General features: G+C 40.8%; 1 protein-coding gene across 3 annotated transcripts in view; it reads left to right on the top strand.

Moving 5' to 3' along the window:
- Nucleotides 1–23615, top strand: part of SMYD3 (SET and MYND domain containing 3) — a 437216-nt gene that overhangs the window by 41713 nt on the left and 371888 nt on the right. For all 3 annotated transcript variants that reach the window (XM_068232068.1, XM_068232066.1, XM_068232067.1), the window contains exons 4-5: nucleotides 3474–3531; nucleotides 9303–9439. In XM_068232068.1, the coding sequence (XP_068088169.1) occupies nucleotides 3474–3531; nucleotides 9303–9439 (195 nt within the window). The remainder of the gene's footprint in view (nucleotides 1–3473; nucleotides 3532–9302; nucleotides 9440–23615) is intronic.

Genomic DNA, 23615 nt, shown 5'->3' with positions numbered 1-23615 from the left:
TGTTCTTTAATTTGAAAGAAGTGAACTCTGCATAAAACATCACGATATGTTCCTTGTCTGGTGACTTTCTCTTTACCAATCCGATGTACTCGGTCCACCTCTATATTTACCGCCTTCTCATTATCTAACAAACCATTAAAGATTTTTTGTAGAATCATTGGAAGATCCTGTTGAGGAATGGTAGCTGGAATCCCTCTCACTTTAATGTTGTTTCTCCTCCCCTGATTTTCAAGGTCATCCATTTTGCAGTTAAGTTCCCAAATCGATTGTTCATGCTTTAATACATTATCCGACAGTTCCTTGGCTTTCGGCCTGAGAGCTTCCACTTCCTTTTCTAAGACTTCCATCCTCTCAAGTAAGGCTGTTATTGCGTCTCTCAACGGTTTAATTTCTTCTGACACAGCTTCTTTAATTGCCGATTGCACTGTTTCCACCATGGTGTGTTGGATTCCTTTAGAGAATTCCGCCAAAATTTCTCTTAATTTGGATTCTGACACACTATCACCTCCCAGCATGCTTTTATTTTCTGACCCTGTGTCTTTGTCCTTCTCGCTTTGCGTTTGATTCTCCTAAGGAAGCCCTTTCTGCTCCCCAATATGTACATCTTTCTTTTTTGCTGACTCTTGGCCTCTTGGACTAAGCAGATTACAGAAGTCATTTATTCGCCTAATGTGTGTATTTATTTCTTTCGGAGTCACTGCACCATGTGCTCCCAAAGGGAGACCTGTAGGAGACCGTGGAGCTTGTTCTAATATTGGATTTTGTGTGACCCGTGTTTCCTCTGATTTTGTCGTCATCTCGTTGGGTAGATCCTCTTGTGGTGCTGATCTGAAGCCGTAGTTCCCCAGGCCCTTCTCTTGTTGGCTACTCTTCAGTCTGTTTCTGGTATTTGTTGCCATCCCCAGCTAAAAGGAGAAAGACTGTAATTTTCAACACGTATTGGGTCTGGAAGATTAGCACTATTTGCAGATGTATATACCAGTGCACCTTCCCCAGAATAGTCAGGTGACCCTGTAACGTGGTCAGGGTCGTTATTGATTATAGTGGAGGAGAGATGGAGGCAAAGGTGAATTTGCACCGTACAACACAAGGCTCAGGGTCGTTATAAATTGTCGTGGAGGAGAGATGGAGGTGAAGGTGAATTTACACCGAACACAAGGCTCAAAACAATTCAATGCTCATTAATTATCAGGCTCATTCATTCACTCAGCCTGTTCAGTGAACAATGATGTACATAGACATGGACATACCATTTTTTAACTGAACCAAGATTTTGGACTCCAGCAACTTCTTCTGTGCCAAGTGACTTATATTCCTCAGAAGCCTATTCAGTGCGCAGTGACATATAGTCTCAAGCAGCTTCTTCTGTGCCTATTAACTTACAAGCCTCAGAAGCCTATTCAATGCACAAATGACATATAGACCCAGTCAACTTATTTAAACGCTCAGTAACTCAAGCAGCTTCTTCTGCACACAATGTCATAGTACCTTGCGAGCTCCAGCAAAATGTACAGAGATCTCAGGCTCCAGCGGTTTATTCAATACACAGCGGCTTTCAGACTCTGGCAGTCTTATTCAATACACTATAACGTACAGACTTAGCAGCTTCTTAGATGCAGTGTCTTTCAGACACTGGCAGTCTGTTCAATGCATATGGTTTACAGACTCAGCGACCTATTCAGTGCACAATGGCTTATAAACTCCAGCAGCTTATTCAATTGTACTGACTCCAGCAGCTTATTCACTGCATAGTGGCTTTCCAACTCCGGCAGCTTTTTCAGTGCTTGTTCAATATACATTGACTTTCAGAATCAGCAGCTTATGCAACACACAGTGACCAAAAAAAAAAAAAAAAAAGAAAAGAATGGGCAAGGATTTCAGTCTCTAGATGTGCAAAGCTGGTAGAGACATACCCTAAAAGACTGGCAGCTGTAATTTCAGCAAAAGGTGGTTCTACAAAGTATTGACTCAGGGGGCTGAATAATTACGCACACCCCACTTTGCAGTTATTTATTTGGAATGATGTATGATTTTTGATCCACTTCTCACGTGTACACCACTTTGTATTGGTCTTTCACGTGGAATTCCAATAAAATTGATGCGTGTTTGTGGCAGTAATGTGACAAAATGTGGAAAACTTCAAGGGGGCCGAATACTTTTGCAACCCACTGTACATAGATACATTTTGTTCTGATTAGTAGTGATTAAGTTATTGGCGAAAGAATGGGAGGAGCGCTGACAGGTGAAAATTGCTCTGGTCCTAAAGGGGTAAAAAACCCTCAGTGGTCAAGTGGTTAAACTGTTCAGGGACTCGCTAAGTCTTGTGTAGACTGAGGTCAATATTTTTATTTTTTTAAGTTCATGTACACTTTGAACATGCATGCACGCCTTGGTGTGTGAGACAATGCATACTGATTGAGGTACACTGGGAACAACTTAGAGCTGTATTATGAGACAAGGGCATTACCTTGGTAAAGATAAAACCAAAGTATGCATTTGAAATTTCAGCTTTTGCTTGATCATCCATGATCAAGTTCTGCGACTGATCTTTTCAAAGTCCTATATGATCAAACTTTTTGGGATTTGACTTTAGATTACTAGCGACGTTTTTTGAGCTTTCAGTTTTGCTAGTCTGATTTACATTTTACAGTTTCTGTTATATTTCTTTAATGTAGATGCAATCCCCTCATACTTTTGAACACTAAAGGCATTCCTTTTACACTTTATCATGTCCAAAATTAAATTACTTTTCCATGCTGGCCTTTTTAAGAATTTATTCGCATAACGATTGTCCATTCTACAGAAGTCATTAATAACCTGTTTGAAAGTTTGTTGTTTCCTTTCAGTGTCCTTGCCCTGTAATTTGCTATTCCAATTTATGAGACGTAACAAGACAGGTAAAAAGGACGGCGGACATCTGGGCGCCACCATAGACTGTAGTATGAATTACTGTTTTAGCGGTGATCAGAGGGTAATTTGGGCGCCGGCAAAGCCTCATTCCCTGTATTCGGACTATAAGAGGCAGGGACTTTTCTCCCCACTTTTGGGGAACACTTGCATCAGCACCATGTTTTTGAACCCATGGATCTTAATGTGTAAGGGCTGCTGCCAGCCACACTATTGTATGAGAAGTAGTAATCCATAGTAATGTGCAGCCTTGTTATTGTATTCTCATTTCATAGCATTATTGCACTTTAGCATTTTTACAAGCCACATTGTAATTGTATGTCTTGCTACCATTGTAATGCTTTCTATCTCCTATCGTCCATATATTCTTAACTCCTATGTCTTTCAGTTTGCATTTATATGTGTGTTTGAGTGGTTTGTGTTTTTAAGGTTGCAGGCCCAGCTATAGTAATGATACTGGGCAGATGTGTAGTTGCCTTAAAATGTAAGAAATGCTTGTGAATAGTTCTATACAATACCATTATTAATCAATCATTTTGTTTCACTTTCCTTCTGTCATTGCATAGCTTGAGAATCCTGCTTGTTCCTCTGGAGAACTGTATTCAATACATGATTTGCAATCACGTAAGTTTTTCTAGGTTAGCATATTTTTTTCTAAACTTATCAGACAATCATATAGGCTGTGATTGAAATTGTAATGAGAGCTGCCACTGATATTAAAGGGAACCTGAAGCGAGACGTAAATGGAAGCTGACATATTTTTTTCTGTTTAAACCATGCCAGTTGTCTGGAAGATCTGCTGATCTTTTTGACTGCAGTAGTATCTGAATCACACCAGAAACAAGCTTGAAACTAATATTGTTAAATTTGACAAAAATGTCAGAAACACCTGATCTGCTGCATGCTTGTTCAGGGTCTATGGCTAAAAGATACAGTGTATCAGCAGGACAGCCAGGCAACTGGTATTGCTTAAAATTAAATATGGCAACCTCCATAACCCTCTCACTTCAAGTGTCCTTTAACTGTTTGCAGGTTCAGAGTTGATAACTTCATCCTTACTTCATTATTTAAAAGACAACTCACGTGAGAATAATATGGAGCCTGCCATATTTATTTTTTTATTTTTATTAATACCAGTTGTCTGGCTGCCCTGCTGATTTATTTGGCTGCAGTAGTGTCTGAATAACACGAGGAAGCAAGCATGCGGCTAATCTCGTCACATCTGACAATAATGTCAGAAACACCTGATCTGCATATGCTTGTTCAGGGCGTACATGTTACTACGCTGGGTAGTTGGACACGGGTGAACCGAACGATGGCACACTCCGCTGCTTCTGAAATTTCTGGTGGCGTTCAGTGCTATTCCCCCTCGTAGAAGCTTGGGGGGGGGATACGTAATTCGGGGTCCAGCTAACACTGGTGCGAATTTCTGGTACATGGCCGGGGACCATAACATTGCAGCTATAGGCGTGCCGATACCGGGCACTATGCGGCTTGCATGCTCTGGGGTCTCGTGCAGCTCCAGGCTCACTGGGACTGTATCAGGAAAGGTGTGGTTCATCAATTAGAACACATTTCTCAGTCCATCTTGTATATTGGCATGGATATGGGTGTGTGTGTGTGTGTGTGTCTACGCGCGCGTGCTTGTTTTTGTGTCTGGGGTGTTTATGACCCTGTCCGAAGATACGTTACTTCTGCTGTCAACCAGGGCCGGATTTGTACTTTTTACCACCCAAGGCCCACTATTACCAGCTGCCACTGGGCCGACAGCATCCTAAACCCCCCCAACATGGCAGGGATTAGATTGTAAGCTTCTCTGAGGACAGCTAGTGAAGTGATGACAGAGATTACATTATAAGTTCCTCTATGGACAGTTAGTGACATGAAGGCAGGGATTTCGATTGCAAGCTCCTTGGTGAGTGACACATTTGGTGAGTGTAGTAAGGATACAGAAGAGCCAAAAGGATAAAATAATCTAAAAAAGTTTAAAACATGAGGCGGCAGTGGTGGACTTACCTCCTCCAAGCAGACACAAAAATTGCCAATGTATTTGTCAAATACAACAAGTTTATGTACATACTCTGGGAGACAATGCAACGCGTTTCGCAGGTTTGATCCTGCTTCATCTGCCAAAACGGAGGAATAGCATATGTGGTCAGTAGAAGAGCCAGGCACCTCAGTCACAGAGTTTATTAAAGCAGCATTGTTTTATTAAACTGAGCATGCATTTCACGTGTTAAAGACTAAACTTCGTCCAGAAAGTCCCACAAACAGCAACTGAAAGCTGCTGCAGTAAAGGCCCGGAAGAGCATTAAGAAGGAGGAGACCCAGCATGTAGTGATGTTCATGAGTTCAAAACTTCAGGCTATCATTGCCAGCAAAGGGTTTTCAACCAAGTATTAGAAATGAACATTTTCAGTTATTTAATTTGTCCAATTACTTTTGAGCCCCTGAAATAAAGGGATTGTGTTAAAAATAAGCTTTAGTTGCCTCACATTTTTATGCAATTGTTTTGTTCACCCCACTGAGTTAAAGCTCAAAGTCTGCACTTTAACTGCATTTGAGTTTTCATTTCAAATTTATTGTGGGTACAGAGCCAGCATTAGAAAAAAAAAAGTTACCTCTGTCCAAATATTCATGGACCTAACTAAAAAATACCACCTACCACAAAGACACACGTTAGGCAAGGGAAACATTAGAGCCCTTTGATGATTACATATATCTTTACAACATTTTCAGTTCAGTCAGGGTTTAGGGGGAGTAAACACAGACCAATAATAATAATGCAGAGCAGTCCCACAACTCTGTGCTGAGCTGTTTGCTGATGTTCTGTGCACTTCTGTAACATATTGCACTTTGAATCTATAGTTCCCCTTATGAAGCCCTTGCATTTTATGGAGAAACTATGTTGGGTTTAATGTGTATAGCATTTATATATTTTTGCAAAGTACTATGGGACGGAGCACTATCGTGAAAATGTTTAAAATGTGTACATGTGAAATGTACATTTGTCTCAGAGTAAATGTACCATAAATTACTTTTCTCCTATGTTGATGTCACAATAGGTAGTGTAAAACTGACAGACCTGACAGATGTTTTACTAGTCCATCTCTTCATGCGAGATACTCAGTATTACCTTTTATTCTTTACAAAAGCAATCCCTGTAAAGGATCTATACAAATAAGTCAGCCAGCTTTCCTACACGTTTGTACACTACAGTATAATCTCATTATAATAAACTCTGGTATAGTAAACATTCAGATATAGTAAACTACTTTTCCAGGTCTTGGCCAATCTACATTATAAGTCTATGGGAGCAACACCTGTTATAGTAAACTTTGATATAATAAAACTTCTGTTATAGCAAACATGTTTTTTGGCCCTGGGTGATGCTGACTATGGATATAGAAAAAAGTGGATGGTGCATGCGTCATATGTCAGGTTGAAACCCATGGTCAGCTGCTCTCTTCAGGCTGGTTGCAAGTGAGTTGATGCGTGATAACATTTGTAAAACAAGAACAATGGCATCGGGGAAGGATGTACAGTACAATACTGTACAAATAAGCAGCCTGGTGAAAATGAGGAATAATGTTAATGTAAACAAAAGAGGATGCAACGTTACCACTTCCACTTTGCAATCACCAGTAAACGTATAGTCACAGTCCTCCCACGGGAATGTACACACTCCTGGGTATCTCTTCCCTTGTTAGCGATGATGCTCCTGGTAATGTGTGGAGTGCAGTACAGGCTACTTTCACTAGTAAGTGCAGATCAGAGCGGGCCTACTGGCTGCAAAACTAAGGGGAGAGGAGAGTGCTAAATACCGACCGCGGAGGTATCTGAGCCACTCGCATTACAGATGCGAATGACTTATGATGATTGACTGGATTTTGAAGATTGCTTCATGATTGACTCAAAAGAGCAGAAAGTTTTGCAGGACATGTGCTGCAAGTCCCACCCACGGAGGTATCGGAGCCACTCCTGGGAAGCGTATGGCTGCCTCTATTTAGTGAATTTTTAAGGAGACCTGGATACTGTACCAGCAATTTGTCTAGCCTGGTTATGCAGCCCTAAGGCATACTTAACCTTGTAGTCCACCACATGTGGAAGTGCTTGTACTGTACCTCCACTGGGAGGAGTTGGTCCTTTGCAGCAGAGAATGTACCAGCGCATGCTGGGCCATTTCTAGGACAATATCTGATATAGTAAATTTCTAATATAGTAAACCACTTTTCCTGGTCCCTTGGTGTTAACTATAACAAAATTATACTGTATTTTGGCAGTTGGACTAAGCAACTGCAGTTTAAGTGCTTTTGTAAATAAATAAATAACTGAGATTGCCACATGAGGAGATAAACTAGCCCATAACTAGTCAGATCTGACAGATTTTTACTATCTACTGTAAGTGACAACAGCACAGAAAAAAATACATTTAAAGTACATTTTACTCTGGGCGAAATGTACATTTATATGTATGTATTTTGCATTTTTTTTTAATTTTCATGATAGTTTCTTTGTTATCCGTCTCCAGATGTGCTGCCAGACAGTGGAAAGGCGCACGTTTTCTTGTTACATGTATTTTTTTTGTTGTTTTACAAACAGAAAACAGCACAAAGTATGTTTTGAACACCATTTTTATGTGGGTTTTCTGCTTTATAATTTCACTGCCAGTTTAACTGATGCAGGACAGTACTGCTCTGGCCTCTTAAAGAGGAACTATAATGGTAATAAGGTAATTAATAATATTGACTATTTTTTTTTTCAACAAAAGGCAAGAAAAAATAATGTATAAGTGTGTACCCTGAATAATTTACCACATTCTACTAAATGTTTAAGGACCAGACCCCTAAATGCTATTTTGGCAAAGTGATCAATGTGATTGGCTCACAGCGATAACAGGATCAGGAGACAATTTAATTGGCTGCTAAGTGCCACACAGAGCTCACTTTCATTGAATAGCCGAGTGTAGTGGCAGCAGCGTGATCACAGCTAGACTGCGAAGAGCGGGGACACACCCTGGCAGAGATAAGATGCTCTAAACAAGGCATAGATTTCTACTGTGCATGGCCGGCACCTGCTGGTGTAACTTAAAAAAAAGATAATTTATAGGTAAGAGCGAGATTGGACCATTTAATATGAGCATATTTATAGAAATGCTGTAATTGCTTGAAAAAGACCATGTAAGGCTTCATCCTGGATATTACACACACAATCTTGTAGCAATGTTTTCTAAAAGATGGTCTGGGGTTATGTGAGCCTTGAATCACTATCAGCTATCATGATCAAACTGTGACTTCTGCAGGGCCTGGTATATGATAAGGAGAAGCAAACCTCTATGCCTGGAAGTACAGCTAATCTGAGGATCACAATAGCCCCCCCTTAAGGCTCACACACACGTCCAACATGCACACAACCACATGAGAAACCTCACAACCTGACCAACCACATGACCTGTATGGCCACACACCTAGACGGCTAAACAACCAACTCAATTAACAAACTGCACACGCAAGAGGTCTGACGGACTACACATTCAAAACATGTACAAGTCTTTCAAACAACTTGTACACATGCACCAACTGCATGATATCTGACCAACATAGATCCAACAGTTGGATCAGGCAAACCGCCTGTTGTTCATCAAGTTGTTTGCACGCGTACACATGCCTGATTATTGTCCGACAGACTAAAGTCAGATAATAATCAGGCTGCAAGTTGATCCGTGTGTAATTAGCTTTACACACAGCAGTGCCATAGGACTTTGTGTAGGGCTGTGTAGGATCTGGCAATACCATTATTGTTATTATTATTTTTATGTTAACAGTAACATGGTCGTTTCAACAAGCACACTAAAAAGTTAAACTTGGTGGGAATTACTCTGTTTAAACTTTGTGGCATTCCATACATGCTTGAATATCGGAAGCCTATCCTTTTCCCCATTTTTCATATCACATTATTGAATGAACTAATCCTTCAAGAAATAATAATGTTTAACATAGAACTTATGTACTTTTCTTAACAGGATGAAGTAACAGCAGAATTCATGTTCTGGCAATATCAGTAATAGCCCAGCATTTAATAGGGTAGTTCAGGGGAAACAGGCAAACCATTAGCTTTATAACACTGTCAGATATAAACATGACTTGGAAAATGATTTACTCATTTGACACTTGCCATCTGTTTTAACATCTGTTTTACTCCTAAGAACTCCTATTTTCGGTACATTATTTTCAAGCACCTGCACAAATTTTTATGGATAAACACAACAAGTGATTTATTTTGTTTCCTCATACTTAACCTACGGTATATGTTGAAAGATATATTAATTTCCCCTCACTCAATGGCCTGCTTTTTATTGCCTCTCACAAATGTCTCCCTCTCTGTCACACTTTCAGATGTTCAGGAACTCAGGGAAGAAATGAAAGAAGGCCTGGGGCATCTGGCTGCTACTCTAGAGCAGTACCTAAAGACCGAGATCCAAGACTCTACCCAGCTACCACCTGGATTTCACATTTTTGAATACTTCAGCAAAGTAAGTGACAAGACAGGCTTAATGTCTAAGGATCTTTAATCATGATGATTTGATTTAATGCCGGCAGACAGATCGTTTTCCTGCCAGCAAAACCTGAAAAAGGTGTAATGTTTGCTGCAAGCAGACTGTCTTTTAGTTAGTGGGGAGTTACCAAAGAATTTCTAGTTATTATAATTTTTAGTTTGTTGTTTCTTAGATATGTATTTATTCATTTATTTACAGTATACTTATAAATTGTTGTTGTATACTTATATAATTGTGCTGGTGACTGTGTGCTAAGTTTTGTTTTGCTAGAGTATTGAATTACCTGATTGTCACTTTACAGTAAAGTTTGCAAAGCTGATGTAAAAATTATTTTATATACTGTATATAAAAAAAGATGGTTGATTTACTTTATTTGGTGCAAATATGGTGTATTGCTCCCTGAGGTTATGGTAACTTTTTACACTCTTTTTGGCGTTTTTTTTGGCGTTTTTTGGACTGGTGTATACAGTAAAGCTGGCCACTAACGGTCCAATTTCTAGCGAAAAATCGTTCGAGCAATCAGATCTTCTGATCGGACAAAAAATCGTTCACTACACCATCAACTAACCAATCATTGCTTCCTATCTATCACGACCAAGAAAATCCTAATTTTCGTTCGACGAAAAATCATTCGAGCGACATTTTTTTCACTCGTTCATAACCGATTGTGTCCACCAATGGAGATTATTTACAACCAATCCGATCAGAATCTCTGATCGCTCAAACGATTTTTCGCTAGAAATTGGACCGTTAGTGGCCAGCTTAAGAGGGGTTTGGGGAGACAGAGAGGGATGATCTGTCGTGTTTGCACAGGGGAGCATTCTTAACTGCAGATTGCTGGGGCATCTGATTGGGGTCCCGCAAGGGTCAGTACTGGGTCCAATCCTCTTCAATTCAATTAGAAATTATCTAGTAGATAGTATACAAAGTAATTTTGCCGTCTTTGCAGATGATACAAATATATAAACTCTAAGCAGTATAGTGAAATGTTACAACAGTATCTTGACAGCATGGTCATATGGGCAGATAAATGGTAAATTAATTTTAATATAGAGAAATGTAAGGTCATGTATCTTGGTTATGCCAGTGGTAGAGCACTATATAAGATAAATAGCTTACACTTGGGAACATGAGACTTTGAAAAGAACATAGGAATGCTGGTTGATAACAAGTTAAACATGCATATTCAATGCCAAGCATCAGCAGCTAAGGCTAATAAAATTCACTGATGCATAAACCGGTAAATACAAACATGAGATGCTGGTACAATACTGCCTCTGTATAAATCGCTCTGGAGTATTTGATACAGTTTTGGGCACCACACTATAGGAATGACATTGACATACTGAGCCAGGTACAAAGACTGGCAACTAAATTAATCAAAGCATTGCAAGGTCTAATGCTGGGCATACATGGTAAGTTTGATGTTATCAATCGAGCCGCTGATGGCTCGATTGATAATATCCAACGTGTCCGATCACCGCGGCGGATCGATTCTGTGCTTGATCCCCACGGGTAAACAATAGAAAAAAACGAGCGGCTGATAAGAAGCACCCGCGGGGACGAGCGGGAATCGATTCGTGCAGACGAGAGGTGACGCGCTGGTATCGAGCCAGCAGCTCGATTCCGGCGCAAAAACTTACCATGTATGCCCAGCATTATTTACCAATAAAGGTTGGACAAACTGTGTTTATTTAGCTTGGAAAAAAGACTGCTTGAGGGTTGACCTGATTAACATGTACAAATTCATCGGGGCGATACATAAGTTTGGCAGATAAGCTTTTTGTCCCCTTGTACAAAGGACAAGGGGGCATGATCTGTGCATGAAGGGAAAAAAAGGTTTTGCCATTTTTTTTTCAGAATGTAAGAGTGGTCAAAATGTGAAATATTTTACCACAGGAAGTGTATAAGGGAAATTCTATACCTGTATGAGAAGCATGATGCTTTCCTTGCAATGAAGGACATCCACAGCTATAATTACCAGATGATTCCCAGCAGAGTTGATCCAGGGGTTTTATCTGACTGTCACCTGGAAAGATTCATTGGCCAAGCCTTGTAAGCGTTTCTTGCTTTCCCCTGCATAAGCTGGAATATATGAGGCTGAAAGACTGAAAAATACCTAATTTTTACTAATTTGTTTGTTTATTTTTACTCCCAGTAGCAACTTGATGTACGGATATATTTTATTAACCAAACTATGTACTGTAACTATGATCTGCATGCTTAATCTTGGCCAGTGACTTTACGTGCTAGGGGCAGAGCATCAGCAAAGAAGTCAGGCAACTGGCATTGTTTATTAGAGAATGATGAATGGCAGCCTCTTTATTAATCTCATTTAAAGGACTACTGTAGGGGGGTAGGGGGAAAAAGAGTTGAACTTACCTGGGGGTTCTGGTGGTCCCCCGCAGACGTCCTGTGCCCGAGCAGCCACTCACCGATACTCCAGTTCCCACCTCCGGCTCACTTCTGGAATTTGCGACTTTACAGTCAGAAAACCACTTTGCCTGTGCAGCTGCGTCCTTGCTCCCGCTGGCGTCACCGGGAGCGTACTGTGCAGACCGTACTGGGCCTGCGCCATACAGTCTTTCATGCATGCGAAAAATGCATTCAAGTGTGAACTAGCCCATTGATTAACATTGGTTGCAGCTTTCTTGTGCAGAAAATGCACAGAAAAACTGACGAGTGGAGACTTGCCCTAAGGTTTCATTTAGGAAACGAGGTCGGATAATGATATATTAGGAGATAAGGCAAACTATAAATTCTAAAGAAAAATGAACTATGAGATTGTTGCCAGGATGGTTTGAGGAATATCTGTAGCTATTTGTTGCATTGTGGAAAGAGATGCCTGTAGCACACTACCAACTCAGTCCCTCACTTTAATTAGAGTATCTTCTTTCACTGTCTAAAGTACCCCTGACCCCTGACCTGTTCCCTGATACTTTAAATATATTTTGCTCCCAGTGCTCTGTGACTAGCACACAACACCATCCTTCTGACAACATACATGTGCGGGGTGGAAGTGGCAGCTCTTTCTCTCCTCTACCCGTCCTTAACCCCGCCCCCTCCACTCGCTGCTATAGTTTCCCATGTGAACCACTGTGCACAGCGTGCAGGGGCACATGCGCTGTGTGTGGTGTTGAGGCCGCAAAGATATCCGACCTCAAATACCACAAGATCGCACACAGTGCAGCTCCCTTGTGAGCTGTGTGCAGAGAATAGGGGGGAACTATAGCAATGAGTGGAGGGAGCTGAATTATGGACGGGCAGAGGGGAGGAAGAACTGCCACTTCCTCCCCGCTCATATTCGCCGTTCTGCCTCAGTGCAAGATTATGACTGAGCAGAACGGGGGCTACAGGTGACACAGGAGGGGGAAGGATGGTGCTGTGTGCTAGTCACACAGCACCAGTAACAAAACATAATAAAATTATCTGGGGGAGGGAACCAGGTCAGTGGTACTTTAAGCACCCTGTCAGTTATTTTGCACATAACTATACTCTGTGCTTTCACACATTTATGGGGTTGAGTTTAAAAATACACCGTCTCTAACTTTGCACAATCATAGCTTACAGCTGTTCAAGATCTGGCATAAAAATCTTGATTCTAGTTTGTCTCTCTGCTGTCCAGCACCTTCCATTGTCTTACTTCTGTTTTCAGCTGTTGCCCTGCTGCTGCTGGCAGCCAGGGGACTTTGTCTGGCATCCATTGTTAATTAGACTTGCTATGCTGACTGCACACTGCACTTGGATATGGCGTCAGCCGCCAACTAATTCTCTTACTTAGAAACATTAGAAAGACTCTTCCCAGTGGGGCTTTCAAATTGATATTAATGAGATTGACTTCAAATGCTACCATAAAGTTATTGGCGTTGCATATGTACTTTAAACTCAGTTTAAGTATTGCTTTATTAGTAAACAGTAAAAAAAAAAAAAAACACCACACTCAGTCTTCCAGTTCCTGTGCCTGATATGGTAGATGGAGACAAGCATTGTTCCATCCTTAGCATTGCCACCACTTCACAAAAGCCTGCTAGTGTATGTTAAAATGTAGAGAAACCGAGAGTCTAATATAGTGTAGTATGTTAAAACATAAACGAAGTAAGGCACATCAGTGAGAAGAATATACTCACAAACATGGGTTACCACACAGGCAACCACTGTATAAGCAGGTGAGGAGATTAGACCTGTCCTCACTCAGGGCTAAGAAGTCGCTCTCTGTAGATGAGAAAAAGGGGTAGATCACCCCTCCACCAGGGGTGGACACGATTTTGCAGTAGGAGAACAGAGGCGCCAGCAGAATAAAAGTGGATAAAACCTTTAAAATTTGCTAGGAGGAAGTGGTGGACTTACCTCCATAAAGCAGACACGAAAGACTGTCAGAATTCCAGCAAAAGCAGGTGTAGCGCCTCAGTCCTGAGACTGAGGCGCTACACCTGCTTTCGCTGGAATTCTGACAGTCTTTCGTGTCTGCTTTATGGAGGTAAGTCTACCACTTCCTCCTAGCAAATTTTAAAGGTTTTATCCACTTTTATTCTGCTGGCGCCTCTGTTCTCCTACTGCTAGTGTATTTTAGTCTTTAAGGTGGAAAATCCATACAATAAACAAAAATATATAAACAAGAATTCTATGCTGCTATACGTGGAAGTATTTATTAATAAAATGGAACATGAACTATGTCCTCTCCCTAAGTAACTGGAAAAGGATACTCGATCAAAATTTACCATATGTAATACTCTAACATACAAACTAAAACACACCCAAACAAATATGACACATTTTTGAGTTTCTGTCTGGAATCTGCTGATTCTACCATCACTAACCTTGATGTTAATGTTTATAAAGTGGATCTTCGTTTGTAATGCTCTGGATGACCAGTCATTGTCCTCCTCTTCTGGGCAAAATACAGCAGAGGCATGTGGAGAGAAGGTTGAATGTAAACCTAATCCAATAAGGTCTGGAATTACAATGATATTGACATGATTGATAGATTGTAACATACATACATTGGGCCTGATTCACAAAGCGGTGCAAACTTTTTCGCGGACTTTTGCGCGCGCAATTTGCCGCAACTCGCGCGATCGCGGACTTTTGCGCGCGCAATTTGCCGCGATTCGCGGCAAATTGCGCGCGCAAAAGTCCGCGATTCGCGGCAAATTGCGCGCGCAAAAGTCCGCGATCGCGCGAGTTGCGGAAAATTGCACGCGCAAAAGTCAGCGAAAAAGTTTGCACCGCTTTGTGAATCAGGCCCATTGCATTTGAGAATCAATACAGTCTGTTATTTGCTTTTACTGAGGTATTGTTCTTGTCTTTATTATGGTTTTTTTTTTTTAGTATATTGAAAGATACGTACACACACACATACACAGTGAATCCTCTTGCAAGATTGTGGCCCTTATTCATTATTTTTCTCTTGAGTTTTCACCTAGGATATATTTCATAATATTTGTCAAAATAGTTTTACAGCACTTTGCAATAGAAAAAGTGAAAAAAAAATACTATCAAAATTGTTTTGAGTATTTTCTTGCTTGCTGGTGGCTTAAAGAGAAACTCCGACCAGAATTGAACTTTATGCCAATCAATCCCCCCTTTACATGAGAAATCTATTACTTTTCGCAAACAGACCATCAGAGGGTGCTGTATGACTGATATTGTGAGGAAACCCCTCCCACAAAGAAATTCTGAGTACTTACTCTTGGCAGTTTCCTGTCTGTGAACCTTGTTGCATTGTGGGAAATAGCTGTTTACAGCTGTTTCCAACTGCCAAAAAAGCATACAGCAGCTACATCACCTGCCAACAGTAAAAATGTCACCATTTAATAAATGTTAGAATGTAAATCAGGGATTTAAAAAAAATTACAATGGGCAAACACTGACTAAATAATTTATACATAATTATTGTAAAAATGAAGCACTTTTTTATTACATTATTTTCACTGGAATTCCTCTTTAAAGGCATTTTATTGTCAAAGGCTCATATGCAATTCATTTTTTTTCTTCTGCGTTTTCTCCTAGGTGATATTTTCACAACTTGCCATAAAATGCCCTTTAAGCCACCAGCAAGCAAGAAAATATTCAAAATAAATTTGATAGTATCTTTTCACCAGCTTTTGGGTACTTTTTTTCAATTGTAAAATGTTGAAAAGTTAGTTTAAAGGGAACCTAAACTGAGAAGGATATGGATTTTTCCTTTTAAAATAATACCAGTTGCCTGAATCGCCTGCTGATCCTGTGTCTCTAATACTTTTAGCCACAGCCCCTGAACAAGCATGCAGATCAGATGCTCTGACTGAAGTCAGACTGGATTAGCTGCATGCTTGTTTCAGGGTGTGATTCAGACACTATTGCAGTCACAGAGATCAGCTGGACTGCCATGCAACTGGTATTGTTTAATAGGAAACATCCATATCACTCTCAGTTAAGGTTCCCTTTAAAGAGAAGATGAAAATTGTCTCCTAGGAGATAACTCAGGTGAAAAAGTTGTGGTCTCCAGTATTACATTTGATTGTACACTTTTAACAAAAAAGTTTTTATCTTGTTTTATTTTTACCCTGATTGATATTGTTGCATTGAGTGTTGTAAATCCCTAGATAACATAGAGATAAGTGCAGTAAAACAAGAACTTTTTTGAACAGTGGCATTGTGGAGTAATGGATAGCACTTTAGCCTCACAGCGCTAAAGTCTCTTAAGGTGCGTACACACGCACTACTAAAAAGACTGGTTCGTCAGACCCGTTCAGAAACAGCCTTATCAGTCTGCAGACAGACTGTACACACTCACTACTGTCGGGAGAACGGCTGCCCAGGTGGAGGGTCTCACGGACCCGTCGTTCTCTTTTGTAGTGCGTGTGTACGCACCTCTAGATTCACACCTTGGCCAGGAAACTGACTGCCTGCATGGGTCTTGTATGTTGTCTCTATTGTTGTGGGCGAGTCGCTTTGCACTCACACAGATTTTCTAGCATTTGGGACCACAATCTATTTAATATCAGTCTCACAGACAACTGTTGCCCACCCGCATAAAATCAAATTGCTTGCCGCCACATGTCTACACAGAGACACGACATGAAAAGAAACATTGATGCAAAACATTGTTTGTTTAATCTTTTGATCTGTGCAAATGTACAATATTCTATGTAGCACCCAGAGGCTGATTTCATGCTGTAAGTGAAAGCCTGCAAAGATGTTATATCATTTATCAGGAAAGCAAAAACAGTGCCTTAATTAACTGTAGAAAAATAATATAAATAATAAATAAACAATATAGCCCACAGTAAATGAAAAAGGGATAAAATAAGCCATCACTCAGGTTTCTGTTTGTTCCGATCTTTAGGGTTACTGCAGGCTCGTTTTAGTTCCTTAAAATACAGTCTCGCTTTAAAGGGTATGTGAGCTAAATGATCTCATAAAGATTTACTTACCTGGGGCTTCTTTCAGCCCCTAGAAGTCTCTGTGTCCCTCGCTACAGGTCTGCAGTCCCCTCCCTAATGGCTGGTGACCCGGCTGGGTTGGGGACTTCTGGCCTGGAGTGTTCTGCGCTGCATCTGCACAGAATTTTTATTGTGGCCTATGGAGTAGCTGAGACGACATGGGCCCATTTGCCAAAACAACTGCTTTGACTTCCAAATACTGTCCTTAAACTATGATAGAGAAATTGGGCAATGACTATTGGGCAATGACTATGGAAGGGATGAGAATGTGAACTCTTCTGAGGGACAGTTAGTGTCATGATAATCTGCTGCAAAGTGCTATGGAAGAAGTCAGTGATATCTTAATAATAATAATAATAATAATAACTGATTAACAAATTATTATCATTGATCTATAAAGCGCCAACATATTCTGTGGCACTGTACAAAGTGATAAAACAAACATGGGGTACATGGTAATACAGACAATGGTATACACCAGTACGTATTGTACGGTGAGTTGGGGCCAGGAGAGCCAAATGATGGCTCTCCCTGCTGCCACAAAACTCCCCGGCGGCGTTAAATACTATTCCTCCTCCGAGTCGTCACAACTTGGAGGGAGATGTAATTCAGGGTCCGGCAACCACCGGATCCTTGAATTACCGTTATATGCCCCGCACAGCATAACATTGCTGCTATAGGGCGCCTGGTTTCGGTGGCCGGCAGTGAGTTCTGTGCGTGAAACCACCTGCTTCGATACACCAATATACAAAATACAAAATTGGTAATTACAGTGTTAAAAGTAACATGATGAATAACATGTTTAACAAATTCCAACATACAAAATCAGCTATACCAGAATCTTTCAAATTAGCCCCTTCTGTTGATTGACTTCCTAAGGTCCAATTAATGGTGCCTCTTGAATAGGCAACAGGCAACTGAAAATCGTTCCACTTCTGCTGCCAAATGTGCTTGTGTACTTATTCTTACAGTAAAGTCTTGTAGACAGAAGGTGGTAGGGTGTCAAGCTGGTTTTAGATAAACTTAGTTTTTCAATAGTAAACGTGTTTAGAAATAATTCATAACCGCTAGTCTGATACCTTTATCTGTCAAAATAATCTAATTTTTGTCTGCACATTGCTGTATATACATTTTTCTTAAGGTGGTAAAAATGAAGTCTAATTTCTCTTTCTCCTCATGATGTTTATTTTAAATCTGCAATGTGTCATGTTCTTGCTGTTGTTTTTGAGCAGCTGGGACACAGGGACTCTGAGCAGCAGGATTCCTCATTAGGAAAATGCAGTAACTGTTTCAAATGTTGCCTAGTGTCCAAAGCTTATAAATATTTCACAGCTGCAACAAGGTGTAGTGTTCAGTGATGAGAAATGTTCAGCAAACATAAACCTTGCAAAGTAAGCCCATTTCTGGCTCATTAAAATTCTCTGCAACACCACAATGCAAATATAATGTCTTGCCTCTGAGCAGTGCACAGCAAATATTAATGCTCATTCTAAATGGCTCTTAGGCCTAACAAATCACCTAGCTAGACTGGTAATAATGATCATTCTGAGGCATGTTTGAGCTGTACTGTTTTTGTGGAAAAGGTATATTATGGGTCTTATGTGCAAGAGTTAATACAACACATTGATAGTTTTAGATGTTATAGTAAGTCGTATACAAGAAAAAAGCCCAATGGTTTTAAATGCAGAAAGCCCTACATCATTTGTGTAGATACAATAATCAAATAAATTTACAGTTACTACCCAATATATCTCCATGGAGAAGCTTTTTTACATGCAAATTGTGGGCGTGTGTGGGGGGGGGATTGACTGTGCGGGGCCCCCCATGCAAAGCACATGTTGGAAATCATAGCTACTTTTCCTGGCTGCAGCTTGCATCCTAACATCTCCCTGGCAGCGTCTTATCTCTCTTCAAGGCCTGGTGCTCACCAGAGGAGTTTTTCTGAGCGTTTTGAGTTTTTAAATCTGCTGCTAATGTTATCCTATGTGTCTGTGCACACTGGAGCAATGAGGTTTTGTAAAAAAACCCCATAGCATTACATTGGGAAGAGCTTTTGTAACCTCTAAAACCTCTTCCCAATGTAATGCTATGATTTTTTTTACAAAACCTCATTGCTGCAGTGTGCACAGACACATAGGATAACATTAGCAGCAGATTTAAAAACTCAAAACGCTCAGAAAAACTCCTCTGGTGTCCACCAGGCCATAGACTTCCAGATCACTGCGGTCACCTGACAGGAAGCCCGAAGCTGTAGAGTCCAGTTCAGAAGCTGCTGACAACATGCGAGGAAACAAGCTGGAGTAAGAAGAGCTAGCTATGCTTTCCCCGGCATTCCTCACATGGAGAGGGCTTAGTTTCACATTGGATGGTTGACTTATTGGCAGGTTACGGCATTTGGCCAGTTTTTTCTTGGGCCAAGTGGGGGGGGGGGGGGGGGGGGGGAATTACATGCAGATTGGTCTATACACAGTCATATATGGCACATGAGTAGAATAGCATGTTTTATAGTTTTAATTAAAAAAAAAAAAAAACCCTGTGTCCCTGCGTGTGCCTGTCTCTGTGTAGCTGGGCCCGTGCTTTTTGCTACTGCACATGTGCACAGCACGGACCCAGACAGCTGTTGAGACAGGATGGGTCCAGTGAGCCGGGTGGCGGGTGCGTGTGAGCACTGTTAAAAGATAGACCTAGAGCCCATTTTAAAACAGGCTTGAGTCTACTAGTAATTATATTATATGTATTTGCAGTTATTTCTTTATTTATTGCTTAACCTGTTTACGGCCGTTTCACGGCGATGGGTGTGGCCGCGGCGGCAGCCCCAGGACCGCCTAACGCCGATTGGCGTAAAGTCCTGTTGTAATTTGCATGAGATCGCGCGCACGCTGCACACGCATCTCATGCTCGGAGGGCGGAGCTCCACCCCCTCTTCAGTCTCCGAGTGGCTATTGCCGCTCGGGAGACTGTTAGACGGCGATCACGCCGTCTATTTACACTGTGCAGCGCTGCGATCAGCAGCAGCGCTGCATTGGGGACAGCCGTGTGACACGGCTGTCCCCCTGGGGGACAAGAGAGCGATCGGCTCTCATAGGCAGAAGCCTATGACAGCTGATCGCCGTAATTGGCTGGCTGTGGGGAGGGAGGGAGGGAATAGTTTTAAAGAAACAGGGATTTTCCCCCCAAAAACAAACAATAATATTTATTATAAAAACAAACAAACATGGGGGGAGCGATCAGACCCCACCAACAGAGAGCTCTGTTGGTGGGGAGAAAAGGGGGGGGGGATCACTTGTGTGCAGTGTTGTGCGGCCCTGCAGCTTGGCCTTAAAGCTGCAGTGGCCAATTTTGATAAAAATGGCCTGGTCACTAGGGGGGTTTAGCCCTGCAGTCCTCAAGAGGTTAAAGAAGCCCCAGGTAAATTAAACTAAATTTCTTTAAAGCAGTAGAATCAGCCATACTATCCCAGGGAAAAAAACACGTATATAAGTAGATAAATACTTGATCTACTTTGCATAACACATGTATTGTACTGTCCACGTTTTGATTTCAGTGACTGTTATATAGTAAATTATGAGAATTCTGTTCCTGGTGGGAACCATGTCTTTTGCCCACAGTAAAGGCTAACTCGTGATGTAATTTCTGCCCTTTACTTTTTTTCTTGTCTCCTCCAATCACTGAGTCACCTCAGCCTTGCTTGTAAACACAAGTGAGTAGGGGATCAGGTTTCAGATAAGCAGCAGACAGGGAAATAAAGGGAAGAGGAGGAATATATTATAGATAAAAGAACCCCCAGCATGCAATTCTTTGGCACCGACTACTAAAGAGCCAGTGCTCCTAAGGTATATGATAACTCCAAATCATAACAGCAGAAAATGTTTTGAAAGTTTTGAATGCAGGATTAGCATCTTTATCACTTAATACACTCAGACCAGTTGCTGTTGAAATTTGATTTTTATGGTGACGATACCGCTTTAAGGGGGGAACAAAGGACTGTTTTGTGGGGTATTTGGAGGTGAGTGCTGTTTATTTTATTAGGTGGACACTCTGCCTAATTATGTGATGGGATTTTGGGGTAAGGAACTCTGCCAACATATGTTTGGAGATTTGAGGTGGGGAGGTTATGCCGAATTATGTTTTGGGATGGGGGGACTCTGCTTCTTTATGTTTGGGAATTTAACGGGACACTTAAATATATGTAGGGATTTTTAAGTATGCCCTTTCTAATGATTTGGGGGGACTCTACCTCTACCTAATTATGTTTAGGGTCTATCTATGTGAAATGCTGCCTGATTATGTTTGAGGGTACAAGCTACCATGTTAGGGTTTTGTCTAAAATGTATTTTGTTGGGAAAGTACCATGCATTTGTGTTAAAATTCAATAGTGTGCCCATGTTCTAATCTAAAATATAATCTAAATGAAGGACATAATACTAATTGTGGTGTTTGGTGCACACACTGCAGAATTACGTGTTTTGGGGTAACCTGCTGCCTAATTGTTATGTGGGGGATCTGCTTGCTTAATTTTAATCTAAAAAGTGGATGTTGTTTAAAGTGTCTATTTGTATGTCTCATATGGCTGTATGGTAACAAGGGCAATATTTTATATTTAAAGAGAAGGCTCTTCTTCCAAATTTTTGCTGGCGAGGCCTACTGTCTTTGAATTATACCACTCCTAAGTTTATGTACATTTGACTCCACCCATGACCCACTTTTCAACATATCCTTCCTGGTGCCTAAAGGTTGATCCCAGCAATGACCCCGACTATTTGTAGAAACCTTAGTTATTATTATTCAGAAGTACGTATGTGCTCTGAAAATCCTCTGATTCCAAAGACATTGTTGTTTATTTTCAATTTATTTTATGAATTTACTAAGCATATGGAGGAAATGTGCTTCCTGATAGTTTTGGCATCATTTAACCTTAGCAATCAGTATTTGAATGCCAATTCTAAAAAAAAACACAGGGAATCACAGATGGTATTTCAGAAAATGATTGTGGAAGTTTTGCCAAAGTCAAGATATAAAGATTTTTCTGTTAACAAAAAAGCACACGAAATCTTTGAAAAACATGTATGCACAGTAAGCGCATGTATATAAATAAATAAGCACAGTAATCTTGTAACTAGATAGGGGGTCTCCATTGGTGATAATGATACAGATGCCATTACCATCCATCTGGCATAGTCTGCAGGTGACAGCATTCCAAGAACCCGATCTATGAGGAGTTCACAATAATCATCACAGTGTGGGCATCTTATGAGGTAACAAAGCTTTATCTACTGGTTATTTTTGTAAAGCAGGAATATTTTATGGTCTACGGGATTTCCATGATCATCATCAGTTAATAATGTATTTTTCTGTTTATGCGGTAAGAATATGAAAGGGGCACTATGGTGAAAAATTTTAAAATTTAAAATGTGTGCAAACCTAGACAAATAAGTTGGACAGAGCAACTGCCATTCACTAAGTGCTTTTCAAAATAAATAAATCCCTGAGAATCTCCTATGAAGAGATGAACTAGTCCAGAACCTGTCACTTCTGTCAGATTTCTACTACCTACTGTAAGTGACAGCAACATTGGAGAAAAGTAATTTATGCTCATTTTACTCTGGAAAAAAACATACTTCTTATTTGTATATGTTTGCACATATTTTACATTTTACAATTTTTCACCATAGTGCCCCTTTAATCTTCATGTGAGCCTCTCAGGAAGCCTCTATTTGTGCTGCAAAATGTGCGTCAGGTGTTATTTCTTGAAGCACTTTGAATGTCAACTTCGCCACTCTGATATTTTTTAATGGAATTATGTACGGTAATATGGAATATCATGATATATTTGATTGTTTTTTACAGATTATCCTTTTATGTATGCGCTATCCTCAATTGTATTTACACATGTGTTTACAAATGGATATGCAATTAGATCTTAAAGGTTATCTGAGTTAAAAAAAAAAAATGTCCAGAAAGATTATATACATACAGCCAGTATGGTATCCACAACAGGACTGCTTCCTCTGTTTTCCCCCACAAGGCTCCGTTTTTACATAATCAGTCCCAGAGCAGGCCTCACCACCAGGGTCGGCTGGATATTCTTTCAGTTGCGCATGTGCGGTTGGCTCTTGGACGCTGCTCCGACTCTGCTCCCTGTGGCTTGCTGATTGCGACATGCGCTTACAGAATAATGGCAGTATTTGTATATTGTATAGCGCCTTTCTCCTGTCGGACTCAAAGCGCTTGCGAGGCAGCCACTAGAGCGCACTCAGTAGGCAGTAGCAGTGTTAGGGAGTCTTGCCCAATGAACTCCTTACTGAATTACTGGCTTACTGAACAGGCAGAGCCGAGATTCGAACCCAGGTCTCCCATGTCAGAGGCAGAGCCCTTAACCAGTACACCATACAGAACTAGCAGCACTGCTGATAGTGCTGTGAGCCTGTGCACAGAAATCACAAAATCCCCGGGAGCATGACCAGACTGTCATCCAAGAGCCAAGTGCACATGTGCGAATGAAAGAATATCTGGCTTACCACTTGTGGGCGGGGCCTATTCCGGGACTGATCGTGGAAAAACTGAGCCTTGCGGGGAAAAATAAAAGAAGCAGTCCTGGTGTGTATACCACACTGGATGTATGCATATACTTTTGCATATACTTTTTGGCCACTTTGTTTTCATCCTGATTTCCATTACCTAAGCCCCTTTTTCACAGTTTCCTCTTCACAATGGCTCTTGGTTAGGTA

Source organism: Hyperolius riggenbachi, chromosome 4, assembly GCF_040937935.1.
Source record: "Hyperolius riggenbachi isolate aHypRig1 chromosome 4, aHypRig1.pri, whole genome shotgun sequence".
In the NCBI taxonomy this organism is placed as follows: domain Eukaryota; kingdom Metazoa; phylum Chordata; class Amphibia; order Anura; family Hyperoliidae; genus Hyperolius; species Hyperolius riggenbachi.
This window is presented reverse-complemented; position numbering and strand designations above follow the sequence as displayed.